The sequence below is a fragment of the Salvelinus fontinalis genome, chromosome 27 (assembly GCF_029448725.1).
Source record: "Salvelinus fontinalis isolate EN_2023a chromosome 27, ASM2944872v1, whole genome shotgun sequence".
Taxonomy (NCBI): Eukaryota; Metazoa; Chordata; class Actinopteri; order Salmoniformes; family Salmonidae; genus Salvelinus; species Salvelinus fontinalis.
In genome coordinates this window covers 1,246,329-1,262,757 of record NC_074691.1, presented here as the reverse complement: position 1 = coordinate 1,262,757, position 16,429 = coordinate 1,246,329, and the positions used below count along the sequence as shown (strand labels likewise).

The 16,429-nt window shown below is 41.7% G+C and overlaps 2 protein-coding genes and 1 pseudogene across 2 annotated transcripts; 1 reads left to right on the top strand and 2 right to left on the bottom strand.

Annotated features, from left to right (window-relative positions):
- Positions 1-441: 441 nt before the first annotated feature.
- Positions 442-1,842, bottom strand: LOC129824841 (putative nuclease HARBI1; annotated as a pseudogene).
- A 4,693-nt stretch (positions 1,843-6,535) lies between these two features.
- LOC129824840 (proteasome subunit alpha type-6) lies at positions 6,536-9,133 on the top strand. Its single transcript, XM_055884346.1, has 7 exons — positions 6,536-6,734; positions 7,392-7,486; positions 7,605-7,686; positions 7,926-8,081; positions 8,346-8,524; positions 8,718-8,812; positions 8,939-9,133. Exons 1-7 carry the CDS (start codon positions 6,659-6,661, stop codon positions 8,994-8,996), a joined length of 741 nt encoding a protein of 246 aa, XP_055740321.1. The 5' UTR covers positions 6,536-6,658; the 3' UTR covers positions 8,997-9,133.
- A 2,628-nt stretch (positions 9,134-11,761) lies between these two features.
- LOC129824839 (NF-kappa-B inhibitor alpha-like) lies at positions 11,762-14,241 on the bottom strand. The gene is made up of 5 exons (XM_055884345.1): positions 13,929-14,241; positions 13,295-13,403; positions 12,762-13,058; positions 12,382-12,639; positions 11,762-12,166 (listed from the first exon to the last, which is right to left on the bottom strand). The coding sequence occupies exons 1-5, from the start codon at positions 14,171-14,173 to the stop codon at positions 12,134-12,136; spliced, it is 942 nt and encodes a 313-aa protein (XP_055740320.1). The 5' UTR covers positions 14,174-14,241; the 3' UTR covers positions 11,762-12,133.
- Positions 14,242-16,429: the final 2,188 nt, after the last annotated feature.

Below are 16,429 nucleotides of genomic sequence, written 5' to 3'. Positions count from 1 at the left end.
CCACTGTCGTCATCAGGGAAGATTGCCGGATTGTCCCAGTCCATGGCTGGTGGCACTCTGGGGGCCCTCTCCTTCCTCAGGCAGGCCACATTGTGGAGGACAGCACAAGCCACAGTAATATCACATGCCCTAACAGGGCTGACCCTTAATTTGTGAAGGCAGTGAAAGCGTGCCTTCAGGAGGCCAAAGGTCATTTCAACTCTGGCCCTGGTCCTGGCATGGGCATGGTTGTAGGCCTGCTGTGCTTCCTGGGGGTCTGTGAAAGGTGTCAGGAGAAAAGGCTGGCAGCCATACCCCCTGTCTCCCAGCAACACACCAGAGAATTCACCTGTCAACACAAAATCTCATCATTACTACCTCATAAACACAGTGATATTCTTGACACAGCCATGATGGTTATAAATAGGGGTTGTGTGGCTTACCTTGTGATAGGCACTGATAGATTTCAGAGGCCCGAAAGATTCTGGAGTCATGGACTGAGCCAGGCCATTTTGCCACAACATTGCTGATCACACAGTCAGCATTGCAGACCATCTGAAATCATAAGATGAGGAATATTACACCAATCAATGCACATCACTGGCAATGCAGAGTGTTCGTCAATGGACAATATCAAAAAGTTATGTTCACCTGAACATTAATGCTGTGAAAGGATTTCCTATTCACAAAATCGGCCTCATGGGCACCTGAGGGGGCTTTTATCCTTGTGTGTGCAGTCCACTGCACCAATGACATTGGGGAAACCTGTCACACAAAGTAATGAGTATCCTACTATGTGTTAACAGTTGTCCTGTAATTTGTAGATCCTCTTACCTGCAATCCTATAGAACTCCTCTTTGATGTCACAGAGTCTTCTGTGGCCAGGGAAGGAGATGAAGACATCTGCTAATGCTTTGATAGCCAGACACACACTCCTTATTGTGCGGCAAATTGTGGCCTTGTTCAGCTGTTCTGCATCCCCCACTGAGTACAGGAAGGCTCCACTAGCAAAAAAGCGCAAGGCCACACAAACCATTTGCTCCACACTCAGTGCATGGCTCCGTGCAGTGCGGTGCTTAATCCTGGGACCCAGTAGTCTGCATAGATACCTGATGCCATCTGCAGAAAACCTGTATCTTTCATATAGATGGTCATCAGGGAAGGCCAGTGGGTCCAACCGGTCCCTGAAGACCCTTTCTCGCCTGAAGGCTCTCCTCAGCACAAGTGCTTCTTCATCCACCACATCTCGCACGAATGGGCATGCCATTGTCAGAGCAGAAAGGAACACACAATTTTGGGCCTTCATATAGGCTAGTGGCCACACCTGGTGCTGGGGGGGTGGGCAAAAGAGGGCGATGCCTTATAACGATGACTTGGTTGTACTGATTGCTGGGAAAATAAATAAAAAACGTAGAAAGATGCCACCGTCCTGTGTGCTCACAATAAGAGCTCATATGTCATGGCTCACTTGACTTTACGAGAATATACCTAATTTTTATTTTGAGCTGTGTCATCTTCTTGGAGCTGGGGGAGGAAAGAAAAATAATGATTAATACATTTGTGTTACAGTTAGCATACAGTGTACATTGAAGGCATATCTCACCTCCCTCTCAAGTTTTTTTATTTCAAGGTCCAATTTCCTAATTGTCCTCTTTTTTATTTCGGACTCCAGTGCAAGATTTTCCATCTTTTTCTTCTTGTACTGAATGTCTATGTCTGCCAGTTCTATTTGGCGCCGGAGGTGGTTGCCATACAACTTTCTGATAGCTTGTGAGCTCTGTGAACACAATACAATTAGCGCAGCTGGAATTTGGCAGGATGTGGTGTCCTTTTATTAATACGCACTATGTTGCCAGGCTGGTTTTCCCACTGTATAGCATCTGGGTCCTGTAAAAGAAATTAGATTTTTTGATTTTGATGAGGACTCCTCACCATTGTAGAGTAAATAGTACTTTCACAGTCTTAACATGATACCTCATGCCTTCTGGAATCCAGAGAGATGGTCTCCTCCTCATCATCGTCTCCATCATGTGCTGTTGCTGCTGCACTGGGGCCTTCACCCTATCACATTTAATCGGATTCATATTGAAGCTAGTAGACAAGACATGCCAGGCCTACAGTATGCCTTTGATGGAGTACTCACTGGATCAGCATCGTCTGGTGCTTGTGCTGGTGGCTCTAACAGGAACACAGTGCTGCCAGACACTGCAAGGCAATAGGTAAACCAAAGTCAGACAGTCCAAATTGATTCAATATGAATGTGGTTGTATCCCATGTAGAGATGGAAGGACATACCTTGAATGAAGCGGGTGGCATCTTGGGAGGAACCTATGCTCGTCTCTTTCCCCCCAGGGATCCCCTCTAAGACGGGCCTGCCTTTATTTAGCTCCAAGGCCATGTCCTCTGCTGGGGTAAGGTCAGCCTTTGGTGACCCACCACCCGTGCCTTGTCTGTGGGTATTCTTTTTCACTGCTAAAACAGTACAGACAATGTGTGAGCAGGCACCTTCTGGGTACAATATATGCTTGTGCTTTGTTAAATATTAGTCAGGGACCATACCATTCTGCAGAATGTTCTTGTATTTGATTTTGACCTGCTGCCATGTCCGTTTTGGCCCGTTCATGTTTAATCTACACACACACACACACACACACACACACACACACACACACACACACACACACACACATTTAATGGAGTCACACTGCAAAAAATTACTTGGTATTTTTGTCTTGTTTTCAGTAAAAATATCAAAAAATTTATCATAGCTTTATACAGTGTGATGGAGTTACTTTACACAATTTCACTCATATCTGCAGTGCATTTCAATTAAAAATGTAACCGTTTCATAATTACAGTACAACTGCATTTTTGGAGATGTGAATTAAATATTTGAATTGTAATTGTGATGTTTCAGCGGAGCGGTGACTGTGTAATTGTGCACTACTTACGCATTCAGGCGGTCTGCAATACTTTGCCACGCTTTTTCTCTTTGCTTTATCACTGTGGCGGTGTTGCCTTTCTTCTTAATTATATCTTTTACCTCCTCGTATGCCTCCATGAGGATTCGTGCTTCCGACGGGGAAAAGTACGCGGCTCTAGTTGCCATGGTAAATCAGTTAATCTGTGATCTGTGGCGGGGTCTATTTGAGTGAGCCGTGAGCGCGCACCTATCCAGGATTGGTTTCACCTGGCTTAATGAATCCGTGTCTGCTCATCCTGGCTTGGTCTTTGTGCAACCAATTAAGCCTGGACGCACATGTTTTGGCTTCAGTGAGCTCAGCTGAGTCATTTATCCCGGATGTCTTAATTCTACTTTTGTGCAACAGGCCCCTGGCACTCAACACATCCACTCAACACATCCACAATGAGGTGATTACTAATAATACAGTGCAGCAAAAATGTCCATTTTCATTCCATGTGCCACTGATGAACTCTGCCTCAACTGCTTTTGTCTGATGGTAGCCTCAGTTGTTTGATGGAGAGACCATAATTGGTTAGGTTTTATCAGATATTACCTATCCTGCCATTGGTAATAGAACAGTGTATGTAAGCATTTTTATGCGTCTGGCCATGCTTTCCACCTGGCTACCCCTACCTGTCAACAGCCCTGCACACCCCACAGCAACTCGCCCAAGCCTCCCCAATTTCTCCTTCAACCAAATCAGTGTCAAATCGGAGGGTCTGTTGTCCGGACCTCTGGAAGTCTCTATGGGGGTGCCACAGGGTTCAATTCTCGGGCCGACTCTCTTCTCTGTATACATCAATGATGTCACTCTTGCTGCTGGTGATTCCCTCATCCACCTCTACGCAGACGACACCATTCTGTATACTTCTGGGCCTTCTTTGGACACTCTGTTAACTAACCTCCAGACGAGCTTCAATGCCATATAACTCTCCTTCCGTGGCCTCCAACTTCTCTTTAATGCAAGTAAAACTAAATGCATGCTCTTCAACCGATCGCTGACCGCACCTGCCCGCCCGTCCAGCATCACTACTCTGGACGGTTCTGACTTAGAATATGTGGACAACTACAAATATCTAGATGTCTGGTTAGATAGTAAACTCTCTTTCCAGACTCACATTAAGCGTCTCCAATCCAAAATTAAATCTAGAATCGGCGTCCTATTTCGCAACAGAGTATCCTTCACTCATGCTGCCAATCATCCCCTCGTAAAACTGACCATCCTACCGATCCTTGACTTCGGTGATGTCATTTACAAAATAGCCTCCAACACTCTACTCAACAAATTGGATGCAGTCTATCACAGTGCCATCCATTTTGTCACCAAAGCCCCATATACTACCCACCACTACGACCTGTACTCTCTCGTTGGCTGGCCCTCGCTTCATACTCGTCGCCAAATTCACTGGCTCCAGGTCATCTACAAGTCTTTGCTAGGTAAAGCCCTGCCTTATCTCAGCTCACTGGTCACCATAGCAGCACCCACCCATAGCACGCGCTCCATCAGGTATATTTCACTGGTCACCCCCAAAGCCAATTCCTCGTTTGGCCGCCTTTCCTTCCAGTTCTCTGCTGCCAATGACTGGAACGAACTGCAAAAATCACTGAAGCTGGAGACTCATATGTCCCTCATTGACTTTAAGCACCAGCTGTCAGAGCAGCTCACAGATCACTGCACCTGTACATAGCCCATCTGTAAATAGCCCATCCATCTACCTCATCCCCATACTGTATTTATTTATTTATCTTGCTACTTTGCACCCCAGTATCTCTACTTGCACATTCATCTTCTGCACATCTATCACTCCATTGTTTAATTGCTATATTGTAATTACTTTGCCATTATTGCCTTGCCTTATCTTACCTCGTTTGCACACACTGTATATAGACTTTTTCTACTGTATTATTGGCTGTATGTTTGTTTATTCCATGTGTAACTGTGTTGTTGTATGTGTCGAACTGCTTTGCTTTATCTTGGCCAGGTCGCAGTTGTAAATGAGAACTTGTTCTCAACTAGCCTACCTGGTTAAATAAATTAAAGAATTGAAATGTGTTCACAGAATTTTGGATGGAGCCAGCACGTGGAGACTTGCAAGATGATGCGATGAAGTCCAGACTGACAGACAGGCATGATACTGATGTCTCTGAATGTCACTAGTCATAACATTTTTACTAGCTACAACTTTTACTTGTATTTGCTTTTTTATTATTGAATTGAATGGTATCAGTCAATTCGGGGAGGCATTGACTGATACCATTCTGTGTGTTCTGCAGCAGTGTCAGGTACTCCTGTTTTATACAGGACACCACACAGGAAGGTATGACATGTTTGTCAAAATGCAGATAGGCACAGCATCTGTATCAGCTGTGAATGACAATGAAATAAAGATGAAAGGTGCATATTGTTATATTGGCAGAACACTGCTTCTAAGGTATTATGTAAAGCACGTGTCAAACTCGTTCCACGGAGGGCCTAGTGTCTGCAGGTTTTTGCTCCTCCCTTGTGCTTGATTGATGAATTAAGGTCACTGATTAGTAAGGAACTCCCCTCACCTACTTGTCTAGGTCTTAATTGAAAGGAAAAAACAAAAACCAGCAGACACTCGGCCCTCCATGGAATAAGTTTGACACCCCTGATTGAAAGGATTGTTTATTCTACATGTACCTGTTACTACATTTGAAAGTTATCAGAACACTTTAGAATATCTCCATAAATTCAGCAATTGCATTCTCATATTACTCTGTTGGTTACTGACCTATTCAAAGCTCCCTCCAGCATCTCACCATACATCTGTCTGTAGCTATTAAACTGCAGGAGGTTTATTTGTTGTGATTGAGTGGGGAGAAACAGCTGCGGGCAAGGTTCTGACAAATGGGTGTGTCTTGTTGTTGGCAAGTACATACCTAAGAATCACTCACATCAAACCACACTCCCAAGCCAACTCACGCCTCACTTCTGTCTTGGCCACCAGCATTTGTTGAGTAGCAAGCCAAAAAACAAGGCTAAATCAGCAAGTGCAGTTCCCCTTTAAGCTGTTTGACCAGAGTAAAAGGCCAGCAACACTCAGTATTATTCTCAGAACCCCATGAAATGACACCATATAATGATTCTACAGACCCTACTGAAAACTCCCCACCCAACTTTTACATCTGAACAAATAATTGTTTTTCCTGTATAGTGCTATAACTGTACCATAGATATTGTCCATGGCCAGGCACACCCATTTTAAGCTGTTTTACCACAGTAAAAAGCCAACAACACACTGTATTATTCAGAGCCCCATGAAACGACACCATATATAAATTCTACAGACCCTACTGAGTACTCCCCACCCCATTTTTACATCAGCACAAATCGTTTTTTCTCTATAACCCAATATGTAATGCATACATAGTGATTTGCATTGGGGGCATTTATTTGACCTTGGACATATTTTAAAAACCCACATTTAATGCAAATGTCACTTAAATATGAACAAATATGAATCAATGTTCATGTTTAGAGGATTATTTTTCATACATCATGAATAAATACAGGGTAATGACACCTTTTACTACCATTACGTTGGGGACGTTTATTTAGAACGTTTCTCCGAAATTCCGTGATCCGGAAGTACTTTTAGTATTGCTGAGACGCTGATTCATTTATGCATGAAGTGAGGTTTGTGTTTACAACATATTTCTCACTTTTTAGCTAACCAAATTCCAACCAAGATGTCCCGGGGCTCAAGTGCAGGTTTTGATCGTCACATCACTATCTTCTCTCCAGAGGGTAGACTCTACCAAGTTGGTTAGTACGGTATATTTTCATTTGCATGCACACAATACTGTACCCAGCTAGGTAAATGCTCTGTCATTGTTCCTAGCTAAGTAGCTAACGCTAATAAGTTGATAACTAGCTAACTTGCATTACGTCTATAGTCATTTTTTAATTTAACATATTCAAATTCTGCATGTAGTTTTAAGTTTCGAAATTTAATTTGACTGCCCCCCAACGATATCCGGACAATAAGCAGAATGCTCAGCTTGCTAGGCTAACACCTGATAAGAAACACAATTAAAATAACTAGCTAGCTACCTACTCACTCAACGTGAAAATGTAATTTGTACTATATTGCTACTGAAAACATGTTGCTTTATTGTGGTAATTGCAGTCGTGAGTGCAGCTAGCTAGTTGCTAGTGAGGGAATCTAGCTAACCACAGTATGTTGTTAGCAAGCTAGAAGTCTCGCGAGGCCATCTTGGTCAATCTCAACGTGAAGGAAGAATGGGTGTCAGATACAATTATGTGTATATTCATTGGTCAGACATAGAGATCCTATTTAATTAGAATTGTGATTCCTAATTCTATGGTGCCAGAGGTGTGCAGTTATCTGAAGTGCTTTTGATTTTTGTTGTATGCATTGATTCAATCATGTTCTGAATAATCCTGTTGTGTTTTACACAGAATATGCTTTCAAGGCCATAAACCAAGGTGGTCTCACGTCAGTAGCAGTCAGAGGTAAAGACTGCGCAGTAGTCGTCACACAGAAGAAAGTACCGGTAAGTTCAGCTGTAAAACCATGACCTCATTGTTTTAGGCTTTTCACAAGTGGAGTACTAACTTAGTCCAACAATTGGATTCCTTAAAAAGGATGTTACCTTGTTTTGTCTCTACTAGGACAAGCTGTTGGATGCCTCCACAGTCACTCACCTGTTCAGGATAACAGAGAACATTGGCTGTGTGATGTCAGGGATGACAGGTAGGAGTAGGATACACAATACCTTAGCAAGACTACTTGGTAAACTGCTACGATGGTCAAAGCCAACTCTTATTAACAACTACAACAACTTCACTTTTACTTGTATCCCAACTCATATAATTCAACTCTTACCAAGAAAAAGTACTCTTTCCCCCTTCCATGTGCATAACATTAAGGCCTACCTTGAAATTGCCAATTCCCAGTGCTGGCTCTAACTGCTTGACTCTTCTCTCCTCCAGCGGACAGCAAGTCCCAGGTTCAGAGAGCGCGCTACGAGGCAGCCAACTGGAAGTACAAGTATGGTTATGAGATCCCAGTGGACATGCTGTGTAAGAGGATTGCTGACATCTCTCAGGTGTATACACAGAATGCTGAGATGAGGCCGCTGGGATGCTGTAAGTGCATGTTTATTCATGTTCACCATCACTGGATTTATGTGTGTTGGAACTGAAATTTGAAGCACAAGTTCTACATACTAGGCAGTCAAAAGCATGCAATTGTAATAAGCTGTGTTGTACTCCTAATTTTAATTCTGACAATTATAGAAAGACAATGCCAATGTATCTTTTCCCTGATATTGTTTACAACTCTTAGATTATCTTCTGCACAAACAAAATGTTCTCCTTGACCAATATCATGTCTTTCCTTCTGCTTTTCAGGCATGATAGTGATAGGTGTGGATGAGGAGTGTGGTCCCCAAGTGTACAAGTGTGACCCTGCAGGCTACTACTGTGGCTTCAAGGCCACTGCTGCAGGGGTCAAACAGACAGAGGCCACCAGCTTCCTGGAGAAGAAAGTCAAAAAGAAACTCGACTGGAACTTTAAAGAAACTGTTGAGGTAGAAAACCCCTTCCACTCAGCTAACTGTGTACATACAGTACAAAGTTTAGTGATACAACAAAATGAAAGTGAAATTAACTACAAAGTGAAATGTTGTACGGTCAGCATTTGTTTCTCCCCTCTGCAAAAACAGTAGATGTGATTGCAAGTGGTTTAATTGTATCTCTCTCCTTCTGCCTCCCTCTCTTCAGACCGCCATCACCTGTCTGTCAACAGTCCTGTCAATTGATTTCAAGCCCTCTGAGCTGGAGATAGGAGTCATCACAACAGAGGATCCTAAGTTCAGGTGAAGCACCACTCTGCTCTGAACACTCTCACTTAGCATCATTAGGCCCCATATAAAATACAGTAAGACCTTTAAGTTCATAGTGAGGAATGTCGAATTTGAATCTGTATTTTTTTCTAAATGCAGGATTCTGACCGAGTCTGAGGTGGACATCCACCTGGTGTCCCTAGCGGAGAGAGACTAAGCCCAGAAAGACTACAGAGTCCCAGAGAGAGATGTGTAACTGAATGATGGGATTTGTAGTCCCCCAGTTGAAGAATGGTGTTATCCTTGTTTGCTGTATATTTTACCCCCTGTTCCATTAAAAATGTTTCTAGTAAATTCTTATATTTGAATTCATTTATTTTCAGTTAGATCTCTTAATGTCGGGACATGTTTTTTTCTCAGGTACTAGTGACAGACTGTGTAGGAGTATGACAATATTTTTCTTTTTAAATCAGTGCTCATTGTGTGACCATAGATTTGACTGAATTCTGTGCACCGGGCCTTTGTTATATGACCTAGTACTAATTTGACATTTTTTTTTACCTGTTTAAAGATCTGTTCCAGAGGTTTTGTATATGTTTTCGCTAATAATTCTGAAAGTAGTACTCACGAGGGAAAACGGGGTTCAGGAAATGTTGCACAGTTGTGTATTACGTCATCCATTTCGTATGCTACATCCAACATATAAATAAATTGCAATTCGTAGGATGTGTTCCGAATTGCAATTCGTACAATATATTACAAATTTGTAAGTGCATTTCTACAATATGTTTGTAAGTGCTTAAGATCCTATTCTCTCTTTAAATTAGGTGACCTGACTGAGACAGATTTAGAAACTGGGAAACTTTTGAACATTGCTGCAGAGTAGAACATTGACTTCCTGTTGTGGTTCTGCTCATTTAATCACGTCATACTACTGCAGAACTGTGGTAGAGGTTCTTTACTACAGTCAGTCAAAACTGGTTGTGTCCTGTTTAGCTCCTATCATTTCTATGCATTCTCCACTTTCAGAAAGTCAAAAATAAATTTGTTTGAAAATGCACCTCAGGCGCCAATCACAAGGCAAACTGTCTTGTGCAATATTTATATGTGATGAGAGAGATGTGAGTAAAAGGTGTTTACATACCTGAATGCATAGCGGGTAAAGGTTTAATGTTTTCCAGATAAATGTATTATCAATAAGTGAACTAGATGGGTTATTTTCCTATTGGAAAGGGTCACATATCGAATGTGGTTTAGATTACAGAGGCAAAAGACTAATCCAAAGTCTCAGGATTAGTGTTTTGTTGACTCGTCATGTTAGTTCTATGTCCAGAGGGTATGAACAGATTACATGCAGAGGTACTGTTGTGTCCTTGGGTGAGGCTGAGTCAGATTCCTTAGGAAATCCCCTGAGAATCCAGAGGTCCATAGGCCAACTGATGTTTATGACCCACAGCAATTATAGGGTCCATTTTACACTGCCAGTAGTCCAAAGATCATGCATTTTTCTACCACTGACTGACTATAATAGTGTTTATCAGATGTGCAACTGGGAGCAAGGGTTGCTGAAGGAGAGCTGCGGATTTTAAAATATTCGTATGAAAATCTGTCGCAAATTGGTTGGAAACCTGGGGTATGTTTAGTCAGCTGAAATGCAGCCTTGTCCTGTGTTATACTTTTAGCTCTCAGGGTTTCCCAGTAGTCATTACTGCTACTGGTAATACAAATAATAGGCATCGGTAGTCCAGTCTGGTAAATTTCAGTAATTCCCAGTTTGGTGAACAGTAGGTTTTCTACAGAATGAGTCGGCACTTCCTATGCCTACCCAGACACTGATTCAGTGGTACTTTTGAGGTGTAATGTTTTGTATAAAACAGTGCAGAACAGGAGCTCCTCTAACACATCCAATCCGGGAGGGACTTTTAACTATGTGACTCACAGATCTGATGACCCCACCCCAACCAAGAAACCCCAGACTAGTCCTCTGTAGCTCAGTTGGCATTTGCAACACCAGGATAGTGGGTTTGATTCCCAGAACTACCCATATGTAATATGTGTGACTGGTACTTTGGATATAAATGGCATATATTATATATTTCAAGTCCTGTGTGTGTTATGTGGGGGAAGGGGAATTCACTTGTCTTGCAAGTCTGTGAAAAATGTACATGAGCCTTGTGCAATGGTGGGAAAAAGTACCCTGTTTTCATACTTGATTAAAAGTAAAGATACCTTAATTGAAAATGACTCAAGTGAAAGTCAACCAGTAAAATACTACTTGAGTAAAAGTAAAAAAGTATTTGGTATTACATATACTTAAAGTATCAAAAGTGAATGTAATTGCTAAAACATAAGTATCAAAAGAAAAAGTATAATTCATTTAAAATTCCTTATACTAAGCAAACTAGATGACACCGTGTTCTTGTTTTTTTAAATGTGTGGATAGCCAGGGGCACATTCCAACACTCACACATAATTTACAAACGAAGCATTTGTGTTTAGTGAGTCCGCCAGATCAGAGGCAGTTACATTTTGGAATGTTCTCTTTGGCCCTTTCTCCTGTCCTACTAAGCATTCAAAATGTAAATAGCACTTTTGGGTGTCATGGAAAATGTATGTTGTAAAAAGTACATTATTTTCTTTAGTAAAAGTTGTCAAAAATATAAATAAATAGTAAAGTACTGATACGCCAACACAACTACTTTCAAGTATTTCTACATAAGTACTACATAAGTACATAAGTACTACACCACTGGCCTTGTGTGGGATTTTCCATGTCAGTTAGTGAGTAGTGTTGGCTAAGTTAGGCAGTTTATTGAGATGGTTTGATACTGTATATTACTGTGTAAAAATGGACATGGAGAATTACTAGTGTGACAGGAAATTCAGGACTGTACTGTGAGACAGTTTGCTGAAATAATCATTGTGTCACAGGAAATGAACCAAAACCACAGTGCGTAAGAGTAGGAAATAGAGCAGTCAAAATCCATTTATAGATGCATATTTTATTCATTATTTTCAATAGTGTTTCACTCACATTTAATAAAAACATTCACAAGTATAAAAATATCTCTGTGTATTTACAATATATTACTGATATATACATGAAAATAGGAGAATTCTGAGGTCAGAGGTCATATTATGTGTTCCGGTGCGTTTGATCTTCATAGAACACCAGACTTCCATCCCGACCGAACGGCATCTTCAGTCTTGTCTCTCTGTCGCCTTGTATGTCGGCAGGCTCTAGGCGGCTCTCCCGAAGGCTTCTGGGACCTGGAGTTCCCAATGGGCTTTGACTGGACTGGCCCATAGCAGCTTCATCGACTTGACTTCACATCACCATGTGATGTGACCACTTCAATTCTGCCCGAATGTAATGTCATCGTACATCTGTGTAGAAAAAAAAGAAACGAATCTGTAAACTCAACTGTCATTTAAATAGAAAAAAATATTTATTTGGTAGTAAGTATTCAATCCATTTGAACAGATAGAGCCTTCCCCCCCTCTCTCTAGTACTGCAGTTTTTAATTAATTTAACCTTTGTTTATATAGAGATCAAATCTCTTTTACAAGTGAGACCAGTGTAGCTGTTGTTAGCTTCTCACCTGTTCATCATCAGACATGCACTCCTCCTCGCTCTCTTCTGATTCGCTCTCAGGCAGCTCTCTAAGCTCCTGGTCTGTCTTCTCATACAGCTGGTGGCAGATCTCTGTGTTCTGACGCCCGTAGGTCAGGTGGTACGGCGTGTAGCCCCCGTATGTCACACTGTTGACGTCTGCCCCCAGGGAGAGGAGCCGGTGGACCAGGGATAGGTTCTGGAGGTCTACAGCCAGGTGGAGCGCTGTACGACCGCTACATTGTTCCTGAGGGGAAACAAAAATACACCAAACATTAGTTTTTTGGGGTTTGAGAATACATTTAGGTTTTCAATCATCAATGGGGATACTTGATTATTGGCAACAGAATACCTGTGTGATGAACATACCTGTGCATTGATGTCGGCACCAAGCTGAACCAGACTCTCCACCATGGAGAGGTATCCATTAATGGAGGCGAGGTGGAGGCAGTTGTGTCCGCTGTAGTTGGGGAAGGTGAGGATGTAACTGAGGTGGCGGAGACAGTTCTGGGTGATCACACTGAAGGAGGTGAGAGAGCCCTTCTTACAGGCGATGTGGAGGGCGGTGTTCCCACTGTCGTCTACTAACCGCGGGTCACACCCGGCCTTCAGTAGCCTCTCTACCAGATAGGGCTGTTCTGTGATTACTGCCAGGTGGAGCGCAGTCTGAGAGAAGAATTAGGTGGTTAGATATTGTTTTCAGGTGTAAATACCACCATTTAGATGGCTTGTTTATAACAGTTAATAACTATATGTGTAGTAATGACCACTTGTTTCAATAAGACAGTTGTTTATCAACCAATGAATTGTTTTAATTAACGAATTAAGTATGTTTTTTTATTAACCTATATATTTGTTAAATTGATCAATTATCTATTTCCCCATTGGTCATCAATGATTACCTGTCTCTGATTGTTTTGTGCGTCCAGTAATATATTATCATTGTGTGACAGTTTGATCATCTGCTCGGCTTGTTCTGTGGCTTCATGAATAATGGCCAGGTGGAGAAACCTGTGTGGAGGAGGGGAAAATAAAACGTTTAAAAAAAGGCTGCGATTCAGATATGCATGGCGCATAGGAAGTGGTTGAACAAAGCGCGAACACTAGAGCCTTGCGCAATAAAGGATTATTTTGGGTTATTTCCACCAGTTGCGGCTTGACACATCTGATGCATTATCATTCCTGGCATCTCGTCAGGGACTTTCCTAACTGCGCAGAGCTGAGTTTAGCAACGCCTAGGCGCAGCTCTGAGGCAAAGTACATACTCATCATACAACTGAGTCCAAAAGTCATGTTGTTTACTTGCAAATTATGACTATCAGCTGCTCAATTTTACAACATCTTGGTAAAATGAGCCTATCTGTGAGTTTTGTATACTTTATGAAAGCACAGGATTTTGCATAAAATGCTGTATTCTTAAAACATTGTTTTAGAATATAATAGGATATTTCAATTTGCCTTTTTGCACTTGCAGTAGGCCTATAGGCCTACATCCCTTTTAAATGCAACATTACCCAAAGATAAAAGTGAACTTACGTGTCGCCGTCCTCGGTCACTGTTTTCCTCCAGGGTTCATTACTGCAGGGGTTTGCCAAGACTTCGACATTGGCCACTCTCAATTCCTCCAGCTCCTTCACAAGGTTACCATATTCATCATCTTTTAGAGAATCCAGACCGCTATCAAAACGGTCTTCTTGGTAAGGTACCATTTTCCCGTGTTTTGATTCCATATCATCATAGTTATAATCCATTTGTTTGTGGTTTGAAACTGTAACATCCATAGTGAATAAGACAAGTCGACTCACTTCTCTGTTCTCTCTCAAGTTTGGAATTGGAGTGTGTGTTGGAGGGAGGCGCCAGCGGGTTTAATGCTCTACGGGGAGGAGACAAAAGAATGGGGGATTTCCACATTGAGTTATCTCAACACAACTAGCAGGGAAACTCATAGACTGGGCTTTTATGAGAAAAATTCCCCTTCGAATTAGCCCCACAGACTCAGAGTAAGAATGAAAACTTGTAGTTTCCTATTAGACATCCAAATCTACCTGTGATGCAGACAGAAATACCTTCAATGAATGAGATAAATGAATGAGAGACAAACGGGTGCCTTTGACAGGTTCTAGAATAAATCCCTTTTCACTTAGGGAATTAATGTGTCATAACGAGGTAATTGAGGGAAATTACATAATTGTTCAGCACATTTTGCAGATTTTGACTGTATACAGGAGAGACTAGTATTTTGATAACTATGCATGCAGGTGTTCCATGGAATGTAAATTGAAGGTCAACCAGTGTGTGAAATATCATATTAGTTTACCCTATTTATTATTGTACGATTACAGTTCTGCACCTCACCTGATCTCATATGCTATCATACATGAATAAAATGCATATCTGCAAGCATAAACAGATAATACATTGCAAATGTATTCTCCATATGGCCAGGTTTTTAATCCAGGTTGGGATACCATGTTGGAGGGATGTTTGCAGCCTTCATGTAAGAATACAGAACAAAAGTCCAGTGTGGGGAAAACAAAACCAAAATCTTCCCTCTAGTTGCATGGTTCACATGTCTTTGGTGAATCAGATAGAGTTGGGAGACAGATGATTCCACAGGGACTCTGACTGCAGAATAAAACCAGGGGGCATGGTGTACATAACCCCACAATGAAACTGACACTGCTGCATGTTCCTTCATGGGATATAGCCTACTGGAGTAACCCTTGATGTGCTGCAAATACCTAATGTAATATTACATGACATTCCCTTGGAAATCAAAAGAGTTTCCCTAAAACAACACTATTGAGAGATGTTGTGAAGATGTAGGTTATGCAAACATCTTTGGTATTTACATCATGCTTGACGTCTGACCCAGTCCAAGGATGTGAATGTGCGAGGGGGATATCACCCCAGAGGGAAACTTCTCACCTTGCATAACATCTCTGCTGGCTTTACCTTGCGTGACAGCGTTTATAAACTCTATACTGTCTACCTGGGATAGCCTCACCCTGACAAATCAACTGAAAACGTCATGTTTGCACAGGGACAGATGATTTTAACAACATAGCAACCGTAACCACTAACAGTAAGCATGCACACATCTGTGGGGCGATACTGGGTGAGATGACACTGTACACACACACACACACACACCCTGCTGTCTGATGTAAAGTGAGGGTGTGCGTCACACCGTCAGGAGTCTGCCTGTTGTGGCAGGCACACTCCTCTATCTGTGTAACAGAACATCTCTCTGACAAGTAAAGTGCCACAATACTGAAACTAGGCTAAGGACATAATATGCTTTTTCTGGAGGGGATTTCAGTCTAATTTCATAATGTTATCATGACTTTTGATTAGATTTTTTTAAGGAACCCCCCCCCCCCAAAAAAAAAAATATAGGAAGTTCCTGTTAATTTGCTATAGTAAAATGTTGTAACATCCTTCCTTCAGCCACTTTGTTTTGTGTTTACTATGGTTTCCATGCGCACCATTTCTATTGCCCTCTATCGGGTTGCAGTTGTAACAGCTACTTCCTTGCTTGACTATTACACAAGCATATGCATTGCTCAAGGCACCACATAAACTTGTTTGCAAAGATAGTGCCCTTATGATGTTTCCAGTGACCTAATGATTTTAACATTTAGGCTTACTCCAACGTATAACTTTAGTCTGGATTCAGACTTCAACTATCTATTTATGGGACGTCATTTGTGTGATCACATCTTATATTCAACTGATTTGGTAGTTTCAGTAGTCATTCATTGTTACATTAGTCACATTCGTTTTTCCAGTCAGTTTTGTGTTACTGCCCTATTTTGCTGTTCAGTCTTATTAAAAAGCCCTAGAGTTGATGTCCGCGCCCCCGTGGAAATCTAATTAGCATAATCAAAAATCCCCCTAGAAATCTGCCTATTTAAGCTAGAGATATCTGTTTGTATGGGTGGCGTCACAATCCACTGCATCTGCCAATGTCATCCTTCCGCATCTGCGGTGAAAGGTGGGAGAGCTACAGTTGTGTTTGTCAGACCAGGAGACAT